This window comes from Stegostoma tigrinum, chromosome 12 (assembly GCF_030684315.1).
Source record: "Stegostoma tigrinum isolate sSteTig4 chromosome 12, sSteTig4.hap1, whole genome shotgun sequence".
Classification (NCBI taxonomy): domain Eukaryota; kingdom Metazoa; phylum Chordata; class Chondrichthyes; order Orectolobiformes; family Stegostomatidae; genus Stegostoma; species Stegostoma tigrinum.
In genome coordinates this window covers 59,119,921-59,137,559 of record NC_081365.1, presented here as the reverse complement: position 1 = coordinate 59,137,559, position 17,639 = coordinate 59,119,921, and the positions used below count along the sequence as shown (strand labels likewise).

At 40.9% G+C, this 17,639-nt stretch overlaps 1 protein-coding gene across 1 annotated transcript in view; it reads left to right on the top strand.

Annotated features, from left to right (window-relative positions):
• LOC125456902 (cilia- and flagella-associated protein 47-like) overlaps positions 1-17,639 on the top strand; it is a 478,989-nt gene that overhangs the window by 323,837 nt on the left and 137,513 nt on the right. Inside the window, exon 54 of the mRNA XM_048540417.2 lies at positions 3,904-4,011. Coding sequence (XP_048396374.2) covers positions 3,904-4,011 — 108 coding nt within the window. The remainder of the gene's footprint in view (positions 1-3,903; positions 4,012-17,639) is intronic.

Sequence of the window (17,639 nt, the reverse complement as noted above, 5' to 3'; positions counted from 1 at the left end):
AGACCAGGCAACATCCTGGTAAATCTCCTCTGCCCCTTTTCCAATGCTTCCACATCCTTCCTGTCATGGGGCGACCAGAACTGCACGCAGTATTCCAAATGAGGCTGCACTAGTGTTTTGTACAGTTGCAGCATGACATCACGGCTCCGGAGCTCAATTCCTCTACCAATAAAACCTAAAACACCGTAAGCCTTCTTAACAGCCCTAACAACTTGGGTGGCAACTTTCAGGGATCTACGTACATGGACACCAAGATCCCTCTACTCATCTACACTACCAAGAATCTTTCCATTGACCCAGTATTCTGCCTTCCTATTATTCCTCCCAAAGTGAATCACCTCACATTTATCCGTATTAAACTCCACTTGCCACCTTTCAGCCCAATTCTGCAGTTTATCCAAGTCTCCCTGCAACCTGCAACATTCTTCCACACTGTCCACCACTCCACCGACTTTAGTGTCATCTGCAAACTTACTAATCCATCCACCAATGCCTGCGTCCAAGTCATTTATAAAAATGACAAACAGCAGTGGTGCCTTGAGGCACACCACTAGTAACAGGACTCCAGGCTGAATATTTTTCATCAACCACCACTCATAGAACATAGAACAGTACAGCACAGAACAGGCCCTTCAGCCCACAATGTTGTGCCGACCATTGATCCTCATGTATGCACTCTCAAATTTCTGTGACCATATACATGTCCAGCAGTCTCTTAAATGACCCCAATGACCTTGCTTCCACAACTGCTGCTGGCAACGCATTCCACTCGTTGCCTTCTTACAGAAAGCCAGTTTCTAATCCAAACTGCTAAATCTCCCTCAATCCCGTGCCTCAGTATTTTCTCCAATAGCCTACCATGTGGAACCTTATCAAAGGCTTTACTTGTACACCACGTCATCCCTCATCCAGGTTCTGGTGGATGAGGCGGTGAGGGGAGACCTTTTCCTCTTCCTGTGAACTGTCACAGGTATCCAGGCCACAAGTGAATACAGGCTTGGACCCAGGTAGCAACCTGGTACAGTACTGTGATAATGGGAACTGCAGGTGCTGGAGAATCCAAGATAATAAAGTGTGAAGCCAGATGAACACAGCAGGCCAAGCAGCATCCCAGGAGCACAAAAGCCGACGCCCCGGGCCCAGAACCCCCCCCCCCCCCCCCCAAGAGAGGGGGACGGGGCGAGGGCCCCGGAACAAATAGGGAGAGAGGGGGAGGCGGACCGAAGACGGAGAGAAAAGAAGACAGGCGGAGAGGAGAGCACAGGCGGGGAGGCAGGGAGGGGACAGGCCAGCCCAGGGAAGACGGACAGGCCAAGGAGGCGGGACGAGGTCAGCAGGCAGGAACCAGGCTATCCTGAGTTCATAAAAATGAGTTTATTAATGACTAATTGACAGAAGAATTAATCATACTATACAAATACTCAAAGGAGGTATCAACAAGAAGTGAGTCTAAAGGATAAAATTTAAAATAAAAGATGTACAGTTTAATCTCTGAATTGTTCATGAAGAGAGGCTAGTTGAATGGTGTGTTCATTGCAGCGGGAATTACTGGTAGCATTGATGTCGCTAGTTAAAAAGTTGTTTTTTTTGAGTCTAAGTTTTGTCGACTGTTCGAAGCTCCTTTCTCCTGATTTTTTTAAATAATCTGGCTTTCAGCCCTCAGAGTAATTAAGAGTCTTTGTCTGCAACAGGAGGGCAATTAGGGTATACTTGTTCGGCTGTGATCAACACTATATGCTAATCTTGAAACCTGGGCAGTTAGATACAAGAGCATCAAATCCAGGAGAGATGAAAGTGGATTTTTAACCCATGTCCTTGTGTAATCTTAAAAAAATAGTGTCACAATTTTAGATATTACCTGCTGGGATTGCCTTGCTGCTCAGCAGGGAGTCCTCATCCTCTTGTTGTCAGTGTTGTCACAAAGAATCACAGTCCAGTCTTTTTGGAGCTTCTTTGACATTTTAGATGCTACATTCCATCAATGATCTCGTTCTCTCGACAGTCATTTAATTTACATGTACAGGCATTTTTGGCTATATCAATCCTTTCTCAAGTGGCATGTTTTAGTGTTAAAGGCTAAAAAGGTCAACCGTACTGCATTGTTCGAACCTGCTGTCAAAACACCATCATGAAAGGAAAAATCTGGTTACATATTATTGAAACTTCCATGATGTTATTCTTGACTAACAAGGCAAAATTTTGGGCTGAATTTGTTCGTTTTAACCATCTGGTCATCAGTGCAGTGATACCTGAGATAGTATAAGGAGGGAATCTAAAGGAAGACTAAAGGAAACCAACAAGGCATGCATTCTGCCATTGCCTTGCCTGCTGCACATAAATAGGGGATGCAGGATTGAAAAGTGAGGCAGGCATGGTGTTGGGTGGGTAGGTTTTCCTTATCACGCTATATTCCAGAGTTCCTGAAAGCCAGTGGCAGAAAGGAATGTTGTGACAAGATTTTTTTGAGGCCTGCTTGTGGCTTGTAATGAATTCTGCAAAGCCATGAGCAACCCAATGATTTATTTTGCAGCATTTTGCCATATTATGAAAAATAACTTTTATTTTTGTGAGCTTTTAAAGTATTTTGAACTTATCTCGATGATTTAAACAATCCTTTTAGTATTAATAGTGTATATTTGTGAATATATTTACTAGTAGGCATACAAATAGTTTCAACAGTATATAGTTTTAAGAACTTTAAATTATTTTCAGTGATTTTAAGGGCCTTTTAAATTTTCTTCTACAGTTTGGAAATTTTAGCTTTGGTCTTCTGAATCAGTGCAGCCTTTGTTAGGCCTTTTCCTGTCCCTCTGATGTGGTGAAAATGATCAGAAAGTCTCCTTCTGGAATACCAACTGTTACATTCAATTCTCAGTCTACAGATCCACATTGGTGCTCTTCACTGCTTGAGAAGGTTACACATTCCTGACAAAGCAATACTGCATTGCACCCACTATCAGCACACCATCTCAGCCACTACCACTAGCTGGCATCTTCTGATCGAGCATTACTTCACTATTGATTCACCAAGAAGCTCTGAAGTGGCTGATGTGAGCTTAATCCTGTATGCTTTCTCACTGGGGGAGGTGGGGACTCAGTCGCCCCTGAACACACCCATTGCACCATATTTGTTGAATGGCTTTAATTTTTAAGGTCTGCATGTATGAATTTTAGATTTCCATAACCTCACACATGACATTTTAGCGCATTACACAACCCTGAACTTCTAACTGTACAATAATTCCCACATTTAATTATCAACCTTTTCCATTAGGACTTTTGTTGCTAGTGCATTGAGTCTCCTCCTAGTTTTCTTGATTAGAAGTATTTAAAATGTCTATATATTAGCAACTGTTGAAATAGACAGGCAACCCAGAAGGAAAAGCAAGTAAAGCCTTAAATGACACCTACCGGTCTGAGAGAGCAAGAACTGCAGAAGCTGGAGTCAGAGACAGCACAGTATTGAGCTGGAGAAACACAGCAGGTCAGGTAGCATCAGAAGAGCAGGAAAGTTGATGTTTCAGGTTGGGACCCTTCTTCAGATTTTCTGAAAATCTGAAGAAGGGTCCCAACCTGAAACATCAACTTTCCTGCTCTTCTGATGCTGCCTGGCCTGCTGTGTTTCTCCAGCTCCATACTGTGTTGTCATATACTGGTCTGACGTGTTTGTACACACTAGAACATTGTTCTGGTCTGTCCAATAAATTCGTTTCGAGGTATTACTGTTTTATTGCCCCTTGAAAGTTCATGTATATTGTATTGCCTTCATAAGAATCAATGAAATAAAGTTGGGCATCATTAGCAAAAGATGCAAGTAATGTCATGAAGGTCAGAACCTTGATTGGTTTTAATTTAAATGTTAAGGAGCAATAAAATAAGTTTCCTGTCTGTTCTTATTTGCAGTGTTACCTTCTACTCAGATCTCATTGGAGAGTTTTGGTATGAACTAAACCTCACTGCAAAGAAGCCAATGCCAGTTTCCCTTCCAGAATTGCAGTGCGAGCTGGGAAAGTAAGTATCCCACAATGTAACAAATAATTTCAAAGTAAATGTACCTGCTAACACCATAAATATCTTACATAAAACTTGCTGAAGATTTCTTATTGTTGCATTTAAGACCATAAGAAACAGAAATAGACGATTCGGCCCCTTGAGTTGGCTCTACCATACAATAGAAACATGGTTGATCTGACATTCTTCATTTGATTTGATTTGTTATTGTCACCTGCACTGCAGTGCAGTGAAATGTATTGTTTTGCATGTTGTCCAGATACTTTCCTGTGTTTTCCCTGTAACCCTTGATTCCCCTGTTGATCAAGCATCCATCTCAGCCTTGAATAATCACAAGAACTCTGCCCCCTTCTCCCACAGCTCTCTGTAGCCAAGAGTTTCAAAGACACTCAACCCTCTGAGAGAAGCAATTCCTCCTCATCTCAGATTTAAATTGGAACACTTTTATTCTGAGACTACGCCCTCTGGTTCCAAACTCTTCCATGAGGGGAGACATCCTCCTCTTGGTATTTACCCCGTCAAGCCCCTTAAGAATCCGATATGTTTCAGTGAGATCACCTCTCATTCTTCTAAACTCCACTGAGCAGAGTCCTGGAGATAGTAGGAACTGTAGATGCTGGAGAATCTGAGATAACAAGGTGTATATTTGGATGAACACAGCAGGCCAAGAAGTTTCTGAAGAAGGTTCGAGGCCAGAAACGTTAGCCTTCCTGCTCCTCTGATGCTGCTTGGCCTGCTGTGTTCATCCAGCTCTACACCTTGTTATCTGAGTCGATTCCAAACTTGTTTAGCCTTTGCTAATTGGACCATCCTTTTTTTGCCGGGGATCATCTGAACCTGCTCTGAACTGCCTCTAATGAAATGACATATTCCCTTCAATAAGGGGGCCAAGACTGCTCACACTGTTCCAGATGTATTCCCGTCGACATCTTGTACAGTTGCAGTGAGATGCAGTTGTGAAAGATTCACTAAAAATATAATAACTGATCACCTTTAGATTACATTGATGAAATTATAATTAAAGGTATGCGTGGTATGAATTTCTTGTGTTGTGTTTCTGATAACACATGACTATTATGCCTGTCTGTCGTTATACTTTTAGCTCATGGAAGTTTATTGTAATTATTCAGAGTGAGTTTTTCAAACACAGTCTTCAAAGTTATTATTGTTGATACACAAAATAGCTCTGAAAACTTTTAAACTTCATTTCTATTGTCCTATTGTTTAAGTAGGCTAACAGGGATAATCCAGAAAATTGTAGGCCTGTGAGCTTCACGTTGATGGGAAGAAAATTTTTGGAAAAGAGCCTCATGGACAAGATCTGTACGTATTTAGAAGCAAATGGACTTATCAGTGATTGACAGCATGGTTTTGTGTGGTGGAGGTTGTGCCTCACTAAACTGATCAAGACGAAGATGATTGAGGGAAAAGTGGTTGATGTTGTCGACATGAACTACAGTAAAGCCTTTGACAAGGCCTGTCATGGCAGACACGTTCAAAAGGTAAAGTTACCATGGTATCAGGTGAGCTAGCAAGATGGTTACAGAACTGACTTCGTCACAGGAGACAAAAACATAGGGTAGTGTTGGAAGGATGCTTTTCAGAATGGAGGGTTGTGACTGGTGGTGTTCCACAGGGATCAGTGCTAGGACCTCTGCTGCTCATAGCCTGTGTAAATGGTTTGGAGGCTAGTCTATCGAGTACGTTTGATGACAGTATGATTGGTGAAGTTGCAGATCATGAGTAGGATTTTCAGAGGGTATAGCAGGATGTAGATCAGTTGGAGAAAAGTGGTAGATGGAGTTTAATCTGGACAAATGTGAGGTGGTGCATTTTGGAAGGTCATGTACAGATGGAAATTATATAGTGAAGGCAGAACCCTTATGTATTGACATGCAGAGGGATCTGGATGTGCAGGACCACAGATCACTGAAGATGCAGTGCAGGTTGTTAAAATAGTAAAAGAAAGGGCCTAATGTATGCTTGCCTTCATTGGAAAGGACATTGAGTACAAGGATACACAAGTTATGCTGCAGCTTTACAGAACTTTTGTTCGGCCACACTTGGAATATTGAGCACAGTTATGGCCGCCACGCTGCAAGAGGATGTGGATACTTTGGAGAGGGTACAGAAGAGATTTACCAGAATGTTGCCTGGTAAGGGGGATTTTAGCTAAGAAGGATTTGATAGACTGGATTCATTTTCACAGGAATGCTGCAAATTAAGGGATGACCTGACAGAAGTTTATAAGATTGTGAATGGCATGGATAGAGTGGAAAATCAGAGGTATTTTTGCAGGGTGGAGGTGTCAATTACTCAGGGACATAGGTTCAAGGTTTTGGTAGGGGGGAGTGTTTAAAAGAAATGTGCAAGGCATGGTTTTCACACAAAGGGTGGTGACTGCCTGGAATGTGCTGCCAGATGAGGTGGTGAAACAGACATGAGAGCAGCATTCATATCATAATGGCATTTTCATGGGCAAATATTCAAATAGGAAGGGAGTAGAAGGAATGGATCCTCTAAGTGAAAGGACAAAATGTGTCAGTGCAGGCTTGTTGGGTGGAAGGGCCTGTTTGCCTGCTGTATTGTTCTTGTTCTTTGTGTGCTATGCTACTGTATTGTCCAAGTGTCACCTGCCTGGGAGTACTTCCTGCGATGGGAAATATGCCAACAAGATTTCATTATTTTAAAGTTGAAGAATGTGGACATTAAAGGAGGAGAATATAGTAACAGTGACCAAACATTTGCTTAGGAAACAGGAGAGAGATATTGAAAAGTGGACAAATTTAGTGAGAGCTTTTTTACTGAGCAGCTTCTCGCCAATGAAATGCAGTCTCTAGAATGAAGAGAGTGAAGCTTGTCAAAAATCTTGAAATCAGAAGAATGGAGTATATAAGCAGAAGAAGCTTCAGGAGTTTATAAACATAGACAGGTGCAAGGCTTCAGTGAAATTTGTACTTGAACATTTTAAAAATGAAGCATTAGATGAATGAGGTCCTCTGCACTTTTCCATAAACTAAAAATACTAAACACACAACGTAATGCAAACTTTAATGGCAAAGAAATCCCTCTACTTGTTTTATTGACCATTTCCTTTATGTCTTCAATTTTGGCACATATTAGTCCTAATTGTCTTCTGATCTGAGCTCCTCTGGCTGCAGAAAGCATTGGGACAGCCTTTGCATTTGAGCAACTGAGGCCTCAAAGGCTCTGCTGTAGTTTACTTCCAATTTGTCACCACAAAGGGGAGACTGACTGATACTTCCGACTTTCTGTATTGGAATCTGAGATGCCTGGGAGGATATTACCATTGAATCCCTACAACTTGGAAGCAGGACATTTGTCCCATCAAGTCCACACTAACCTTCCAAAGAGCATCCCACACCCTGCTCTATCCCTGTGACCCTGCACTCCCCATGGCTAATCCATTGAGCCTGCACATCTCTTGACATTCGTGAAATTTTGCATGACTAATTCACCAAACTTGAACATCTTTGAATGGCAGGAGGAAACTGGAGTACTTGGAGCAAGCACACATAGACACGGGGAAAATGTGTGAACTCCACACAGAGAGTTGCCCAAGGCTGGAATTGAGCCCAGGCTCCTGCATTGACAGGCAGTAGTGCTAACCATTGTGCTGCTCTGGAGAATGGTATATACCTTGTAGTCTCATAGAATTATAAAAACATCACAGAATAGAATTCTTTCTCTGATACTCTATAAGAGCTTTCCGCTTACTTTCACTGACACTTTGTCTTTTTTCTGTTTGACGCAGTCCTAAAGTCAAGGACTGTTCATGTGAAAATAAAGGGGAGACTTGGTAATGGGATACTGGCCTCTGCAGAGTTATTCCACAGACCCCCTCATTCTGGGACAAACGTGGGAAGCATTGGGAAAATTACTCGGATTGTTGAATCCTTTTGTTTTCATCCTCTAGACTGATTATGAAAATAAACAAAAGGTAGACTGGCAGTACACATTTTAAATTGGGGGATGGCCATTTTTACAAGCTAAGTTATGATTTTGCAAACAACAAACTCTTCTAATGAAGGGTCATCAGACCCAAAACGTGAATTCTGGTTTTTCCCTTCACGGGCGCTGAGCTTTTCTAGCAACTTTGTTTTAGTTCCTGATTTACAGCATTCGCAGTTCTTTTGGTTTTTATTTATGATTTTGCAAACGTGGCCTGAAAAAGGATGAATCAGCATGAGCACTGGAAGGCATTCTCAGAGGAGATGTTAGACAGACTCTCAGCGCCAGGGACATGGATTCAATTCCACTCTTGGGTGACTGCCTGTGTAGAGTTTGCCTGTTCTCCCCATGTCTGAGTGGGTCTCCACCAGATGCTCTAGTTTCTTCCCACATCCCAAAAATGTGCAGGTTTGGTGGATTGCCCGTGCTAAATTGTCCATTGTGTCCAAGCAGTTGTGGACATCGTTCCCGAAAAATGAGTCTGTCTTCTTCATAGAAGAGAGAAAAAAAATAGACCTTGTTGTTCAGGAGGATGAGTATGAAATGTTGCATGGTGTAAACATAGAGCGGTAACATGTTGAAGGGGACGAGCATCTTTCAAAGTAGATGAACCATTGGACACAGACAAAATGTGTCCTTGACTGCTCAGAGAAGTGAGGGAGAAAAATCATGGAGGATTTGATCATCGTCTTTCAAATCTCTTCAGCTACAGAACTGATGTCAGAAAACTGCAGCGTTGCTAAAGTCATACTGTTGTTAAAAGGCAGAGGGTCGAGATTGAATGATTGCAGGCTGGTCAGCTTCACCTTGATGCTGGAAAATTTATTGGAAAATGTGTTGAAGGGCAAAATAAATCACTATTTAGAAAGGTACAGATTAATTAACAACACTCAAGATACATTTGTTAAAGGATGGTTGTGGCTTAACTAACTTGATTGAATTTATTTGAAGAGGCAATGAAAAGGTCAATAGGAGCGCTTTGGCATTGTCGGCATGGATTTCAGCAAGCTTTTTAACAAAGGCTCAGACAATTAAATGACAAGTACAAAGCTATGATATGTTCACCCAACAAGACTGCCAAATCTGTCTTTTGGTCTGGTACGAACTGGTACCATTTTGTTTGATGTAGATAAAGTTTGAAATCCAGATATATCCTAAGACCATAAAGTTCCATAGTTTTGAACAATCAAACTAAACTCAGAAGAGGCAGCAGGGGATTTAACTGAGGTGTATAACATTGAGATAGGCCTAGATATAATGGATAGGCCGAAATAATTTGCCCTAGCAAAGAGGTCGTTCACCAGGGGGTGTAAATTTAAAACGATTGGTACAAAAGATGAAAGGGAAAATGATGAGAATTCGTTCCACCCAGTGGTTGCTGGGGGTCTTGATCTCTGCCTGTAAGGGTAGAAACTCTCTCATTGTATTAAAGAAAACTATTCAGAGATGTACTTGAAGTACTGTAACCTTCAAAGCCATTGTCCAAGAACAAGATTAGACAGAATAAGTTTATTTTTGGTTGACATACAAAATGGCCAAAATGGGCTGCTTCTGTATTATACGTTATTGGGATTTTCCGTAAGAAGGTGAAGTTATTGGAGCAGAGATAGTGGGAACTGCTGATGCTGGAGGATCTGAGATAACAAGGTGTAGAGCTGGATGAACACAGCAGGCCTAGCAGCATTAGAGGAGCAGGAAAGCTAGCGTTTTGGGTCTGGACATTGGAGCAGATGTAGTCGAAAAATTTAAGAAGCGGCATTTAAAATCATGTTTTTTTTTTGAAAAGAGTAAATCAGGATAAACTGTTGGCATTTGAGCAGCACCAGAAATTTCAGGCCATAGACTTAAGGTGATTTGGCCAAAGTACCAGAGATAAATGAAGAATTTTGTTTTACAAAGTGTTGGCGTGTTCTGGAATGCAATACATGGAAAGTTATTTTATGCAGGTTCACTACTATCTTTTAAAAGTGAATTAGGAAAAAATGATTTGATTATCATTGGAAAAGGGCAACAATACTACTGTGAAGCCCTTTCTGAAAGAGTGCGTAAAAACACAATGATTTGAATGGCCTGTTCTGTTTTCTGTGTTACTGTGACAATTTATGTTAGGACAAGGACAATTTGTTTTGTAATAGAGCTCTCAATCTTATCTTTGTAACAATGCAATTGCATTCAGAATAAATGTATGTGGCTAACTTATTTCTCTATCCATATGTTGTGTTAACAGATTGTTACTACAACAATGCTTTATTTGATGTCAGTGTTTTTATAACACTGTTGTTTGAAAATCAGGACACAGTTACATTAGAGATAATAGGAACTGCAGATGCTGGAGAATCTGAGATAATAAGGTATGGAGCTGGATGAACACAGCAGGCCAAGCAGCATCTTAGGAGTGGGAAAGCTGACGTTTCGGGCCTAGACCTGATTACATTATTTGGTTTTCTAATAGTCCTTCATTCAGTCTGGAAAGCAGTTTTAAAGATATATAAATTTATGTCATCTGTTTGCCCAGCTCTTGGATCATGTGGAATAGTCGCAGAAAATCACACATGCTTGTAGAAAATTGCAGTCTGCTGACTGAGTGATTAGTAGACAAATCAGACAGGAGCTAATAACTGCAGTCTGACAAGTGCAATGGCCCATATGTCTGGCAGCTTAAAAAGTTGAAAACTAATTTTTATTACAATTAAGATTTTCAGAGAGAGGATAGTTAAAATTGACACTGCACTGTGTTGAAGAAGGCTGAGCCAAAATTAAAAGTAAAGAAACAAAAACAGAAATAGCTGGAAAAGCTCAGCAGGCCTGGCAACATCTGTGCAGAGAAATCAGAGTTAATATTTAGGGTTAAGTGACCCTTCCTCAGAACTGAAAAGTAAACATATTGAAATAACACAGTATACATATTTGTACCTGAACACAAGGTGGCACAGTGTTAGCACTGCTGTCTCACAATGCCAGGTACCCAGGTTCAATTCTACCCTTGGGCGACTGTCTGCGGAATTTGCACATTATCCCTGCATGGGTTTCCTCCCTCAGTCCAAATATGTGCAAGCTAGGTGGATTGGCAATGCTAAATTGCCTGTACAGTTCAGGGATGTGTAGATTAGGTGGGTTATGGGGGATGGGTCTAGATGGGATCCTTTGAGGGTTGGTGTGGACTTGTTGGGCTGAAGGGTCTGTTTCCATAGTGTACGGTCTGTTTTCATACTGTAGGGATTCTATGAAATGGGCTGATGTTTCAGATTGATATTCATCTGGACACAGCTAAAGTTATCACAAGCTGCAATAATTCAACAACTGACTTTATCTGGTTCATTTCAGTTGAAGGTCAACTTCACATCTCTACTTTGGTCCATATGTCCAAGATAAACAGAGCACTTAAGAAGCTTTGACTTTGAAATTGATATTAATGCAAATAGACAAATTATCATTTGGCTGACATAAGCAACTGTTTTAAGTGATGGAGACTGTAGTTTAATTCAACAAATAAAGTATATGTTGTCATTTAAAAGCTCAGCAGGTTTGGCAGCATCTGTGAAGGAAAAAACAGAACTAACGTTTCCGGTCCAGTGACCCTTCCTCAGAACTCGTGGATGGTTTAATACTGTCTAGCTGCCTTGGAGCTGGATGTGGTGAGCTGCCTTCTTGAACCACTGCTCACTGTGGATTATCACTAATGATCCAGAGTGATGTTCTGGTGGGAATTCCAGGATTTTGACCCAACAGTAATGAAAGAATGATGACATACTTCCAAGTCATATAAACATAGGAGCTGTTGTTGGCCATTTGGCCGTTTTGAGCCTGTTCCGCCATTCAAAATAGTTATGGCTGATCATCCAACTCAGTAGCATGTCCCTGCTTTTCCCCCATATCTTGGATCCCTTTGACCCCAAGTGTTATACCTCACTTAAAATCATAGTGTTTGGCCTTGACTTCTTTCTGTGATGATCCCACAAGCTCACTTTCTGGATGAAGAAATTTCTCTACATCTCAGTTCTAAATGGTTTACGCCATATCCTTAAACTGACATCTCTGGGTCAGTCAGGATGGTGTGTGCCTTGGAATTGTGTCTCAGTGGGTAAGGGTCTGAACATTGTCATTGATTGATTGAGTGCCAGTCAAGAGGGCTGCTTAGTGGTAACTGGTGTAAAGTGTCTTGAGTATTGTCTGAGCTGCACCTATCCAGGAAAGTATGGAGTAATCCATCACACACCTGACTTATGGCTTGTAGATTGTGGATAGGCATTGCAGGGATATGAGGTGATTTACTTGCTTTTGAATTCCTAGCCTCTGATCTGCTTTCATAGCTGAAGTACATATAAGCCAAGTTCAGCTCAGTTTTTGATCAATAGTAATGGCCAGGATGTTAATAATGGAGGAATTCAGTAATGGGAATGCTATTGGGTGATAGGGATAATGATTAGGTTCTTTATTGTTGGAGATGGTCATTGCATAGCACTTGTGTTCTGTGAATGTTACTGCTACTAATCAGCCTGTCTTGATGCTGTCCATGTCTTGCTGCATATTAATTGGTGCTTCATTATCTGAAGAGTCGCAAATGATGCTGAACATTTTCCAGTCATCTGATGGAGGGAAGATCATTGAAGCAGGTGAAGATGGTTAAATCCAGGGACACGACGTTCAGCAACTCCTGCAGTGATTCCTGCAGTTGAGATGACTGACTTTCAACAATGACAACAATCTTCTTTTGTGCTTGGCATGAATCCAAACAGTACAGAGAACGACCACACCACCCCCCCACCTCCTCCCATCCCCCACTGATCCCCAATGATTCCAGTTTTGCTGTGCCTCTTCAATGCCATGCTTGGTTAAATGCTGCTTTGACATTAAGCTCTGGAGTTCAGCTCTTTTTTCTAGACACTTTTCAAGAGTACATTCCAGATTTAAGCTGGCCAGAGCACCAAGTACCAGGATCCACGATAAGAGGTTTCCCAGAAACAAAAATATGAGACTCAAAAGCTGTTTTCCTTCCCTTGATTGGTCACAACTCCAAATAATATTCAAAGAAGTCAGTACAACCTGGCAGTCATAACCCTCAACAAGCAGTTATCGCAAGACTAAAAATAAAGTTGCTGGAAAAGCTCAGCAGGTCTGGCAACATCTGTGAAGGAAAAAACAGAGTGAACGTTTCGGGTCGGGTGACTTTTCCTCAGAACTGATGTTATTGCAATTCGTAACTTTCAAGCTATGCCTTGTTTAAACAAAAATTCACTGTCCTTTCATTGGCCACTTTAAAGAAACATCCAGGCATCCAGATTCCTTCAAACTGACAAACCCTCGAACTATTAAACATGAAATCGCCATAACGGCAAGAGCAACAATTCTTGTTCCTCTACTGCTCTCTATTTTGAATTCCTCAACTAAACTTTTAAGAATGCTTTTACTTCTGAAGTCAAAGTCTTCTGTCATCTATAGCATTGACTATGCAATTACATTTTTAGGAGACAAACAAAGCATGGAAAAAATAATATTTAGCATATTGTGTATAATGTTCATATGGTAAATTATATGCAAGAAAAATAGACAAGTGCTAAGTTGCTAAGAAATTTCACATGAAGCAATAACTGATATTTAAACCCTTTAACAAAATATAATTGAAGTGCTGGATCATGTTTGTGAGTTATAAATGCAATTTTTTAATATACGTAAATTGTGTGAGTAAAGCTGTAGGTTGCAATTCAGGCATGTACAATGTACTCTTGTTAAAAATCGAAAAGAAGGATCAAATACACAGATGATTCAATGGCATAAAAAAGGAATGGGTCGTTGAGTTCTCAATAATTTGTACACCAGTCGATTGAGAATTATGACAAAACAGAGGGTATAATTAATTATTTAGAAGATCAAAGAAACTAAAATGGGATATTGATAATGTGCAAGAATGGGCTACAAATGGCACATGAAATTTATTGAAAGAAGGTATGAAGTCATATATTTCCAAAATATATAATTGAAATAGTTATATTCTTAATGAGGTGGACTTGATGCTGTGGAAGGACATAGGAATTTTGGACGCAGTTCAAATGATGTTAACAGGAAAACAGCAAGTTGCTAGTATTGTTCAAAATGTTCAATTTTTTTTAATCACAGCAGGCATAAAATATAAAACATACTGGTAATAATAAGCTGATGTAAAATCTCAGTGAGACATCAGAGACTACTGTGTGCAAAATTCTCAAGGATGCTGTCTAGTTAAAGAAAATATAAAGATAAAGAGGATGTGAAAAAATGTCTGTTTGAAATCACTGCAGATTATGGTATGGAATGATAGATGCGTGCAAAATGATAAATTGATTTAGACAAGATAGGGTGAAGCACATTCTTCCATCTGGCTAAATGATCTACAAAGAGGATTCAATGATGGTAGAAGATCTACTGAATGAAGGAGGAAGAAAAATTTGCATTTGATCTACAGAGTTTAATTCCCACTGTATCCATTGGTCCTGATGTGGCCGCTTCTACATGGGTGAGACTAAATGCAGATTCAGAGATCATTTCGTGGAGCATCTGCGCTCTGTATGTGATAATCGACAACACCTTCTGGTCGCCAACCGTTTTAACATCCCCCAGAAAGTGTTGTTGATTATCACATACAGAGCACAGATGCTCCACGAAATGATCTCTGAATCTGCATTTGGTCTCACCCATGTAGAAGCGGCCACATCAGGATGAATGGATACAGTAGGAATTGAACTCTGTAGACCAAATGCAAATTTTTCTTCCTCTTTCATTCAGTAGATCTTCCCCCTCCCATTTTGTTGATGACATATCTATTCTTGGCTTCGTCCTGTGCCACAATGATGCCACACACAAACCGGAGGAGCAATACCTCAAAGTCTGCCTCAGGAGCCTACAGTCCAATGGCCTTAACATGGAATTCATCAGTTTTGAAATCTCCCCACTCCCAGCCTCATCCCATGTCCAAATCTCCTTCTCATTCCCTTCTCCTTGACCTGACACAACCTGTGCATTGTCTTACCCATCTAACTACCATACCCATCCCACTGACCAATCCCCACTACCCCCAATCTGCATCCACCTATCAACATCCCACCTACCTTTCCCCTGCCCCATCTATCCTCGCTCTTGCCTCCTTGACCTGACACAACCTGTCCATCTTCTCTCCCACCGATCTATCCCACCCATCTCACTGACCAATCCCCATCACTCCCTACCTGCATCCACCTATCACCATTCCACCTACCTTCCCCAGCCCAGCCTCTCCTCCCTCTATTTATTTCAGAGTTCCCCTTCCCTTTCCTATTTCTGAACAAGGGTCCCAACCTGAAATGTCAACTCTCCTGATCCTTTGCTGCTGCCTGGCCTGCTGTGTTCCTCCAGTTCCACACTGTGCTGTCTCTGATTTCAGCATCTGCAGTTCTTGCAATCTCTCAATTTCTGTGTTACTGTTTGAGAGAAACTATGTGAACATTCAACATTAAATTGGATAATGCTTGAGAATGAGACCAATGTTTGTAAGGAAGGTCAATACTGAAATAGACTGGATCTATTGAATAATTTATTTCCATGAACAAGGTTTAGTGCCCCATGCTTTAAATATGGGGTTGCATGTCTTCATGGGTCACTGACTCCCAAACCTAGGAATGAGAAAGGTCATTGGAGAAATCTCCAGTTAATCATTCAAAAGCTGACTGTTGAATTTCTCAGTGATTCACAAGCCTAACTAATGAAAGCCCAACACCCCCAGTCCTGAGATGCTGCTTGGCCTGCTGTGTTCATCCAGCTCCAAACTTTGTTATCTTGGATTCTCCAGCATCTGCAGTTCCCATTATCACCCCCCGAACTGCTGACCAATCAGATGCCAACAGCTTTAGGTTCCTAAAGATTGTTGCCAGAGGCCCAGGCTTTAGGGGATCAAACAGCATGATGGTAGGTCATCTTCTTCCGGGTGATGGAGATTTTTTTTGGGATCCAGGGTGGTGAATGTGGTGGGATGAGGCAGAGAAAGGATGTGACCTGACCTTCAGCATCAGCCTCCTTGCATCCATCCTTTCCCCAAATTGGCTCCAGTAGAGGTGCAAATGGAGGCTGCGCAGAACTCAATATGCATGTTACTTGGGAAACCAGGCCTTTCATTACCTGTCAGGAAACTAGAAATACAGTCTTGTCCAGTAGAGATTCTTAACTTGAGACTATTGTAAGTCACTTAAAGGGTCGCAATTGGTAGTGAATCGAGAAGGTCCCCAATGGATCTACTTGCTCAGCACGTAATTGTACAGGTAATGAGAATGAGTTGAGTATCTGCCTGGAGTCAACCTACCCAATTATTTACTGTTCTTACCACGTTCCTTTCAGGCAGGGAATAATCATACTCCAAGTATCCTGTGTATAGATATGAATTATTGTTGTACACTACTTTCTGATGAGGAAAATAAAGCTGAATTGTTCATTATGGTCAGATTTTATGATTGTCTTGTTGGCAAAATTGCCAGCATTCCTGTCACTACCCTTCAAAACTGAACATGAATGCACAGCTACGTGCAGAAATCAAGAAGTTTCTTTCATTGTGCTGTTGAAGTTCCTCCCAAATGTAATCAATTAGAAATCATTCAACTGATGGGAATTTTTAATCATATTCTGTTAGTTGTGCTGTAAAATGCCACACGTTGTTTAATGATGTACAACTATTTTTATTTAAGTAGACTACCCTCTATTTAATCAGAATTATTGCAGAACTGCCTCACTGATCATGAAAAAGTAGTTTTGTATTTGTGGAATGTCAAATTGGTCCATTACAGTTAGAAATTCAAGGCTTAATGCCTGTTCATAATGTAATAGCCATATCTTATTCCTGTGTTCCAATCTCTTCCTTTTCTCTCATCTACAAAGTCCAAAAATTATATTTAAAAAGATTACTTTCCTTTGTATATTCCCTGAGTTATTGTCTGAACAAGCATGTAAACATGACTCAGAGATAATGGGAACTGCAAATGCTGGAGAATCCAAGATAACAAAGTGTGGAGCTGGATGAACACAGCAGGCCAAGCAGCATCTGAGGAGCACAAAAGCTGATGTTTCGGGCCTAGACCCTTCGTCAGAGTTCTGCTGTGTTCATCCAGCTTCACACTTTGTTATCAGGTAAATATGACTGGCTGTTTGTACAGACGACAGTGCTGGATGCCTGGAGATTCCTTCAACTTGGTTTCCAGATTCATAATGATATTGTATAAGGGGACCGTATGCCAAAGAGGTCACTAGGTCTTGAGCAGTGAACTTGATCACTTTCTCGCTGACGAGAAGCCAATGAGATCTAGGTCTGAAATCTTACCTCTGTGATTTTACTCCATTTAATCTGAAGATAAAGACCAACAAAGTTCAGTTAAAATTAGGAAAGGATTGTTTGTGGAATTGAACTGTCGTTAATGAAATTGGACTGCATTAGCTTTCCACAACTTGCTACCCTGAAGTAAGGTTGCCTCACAAACTTCAACTATGAATATTCTTATGTGGAATTTCCTTGAGATTAAGATGCTGTAACTTTGAAAGATTGGGAGAAAGACTGGATAAATATAAGTGAGATTTTTGCCACAGTTACAACAGCTCACTCAAAGAAGGTACCACTGATATTTGTACATGAACCAACTGGCCTGTTTGATAATCAGAAGATTATA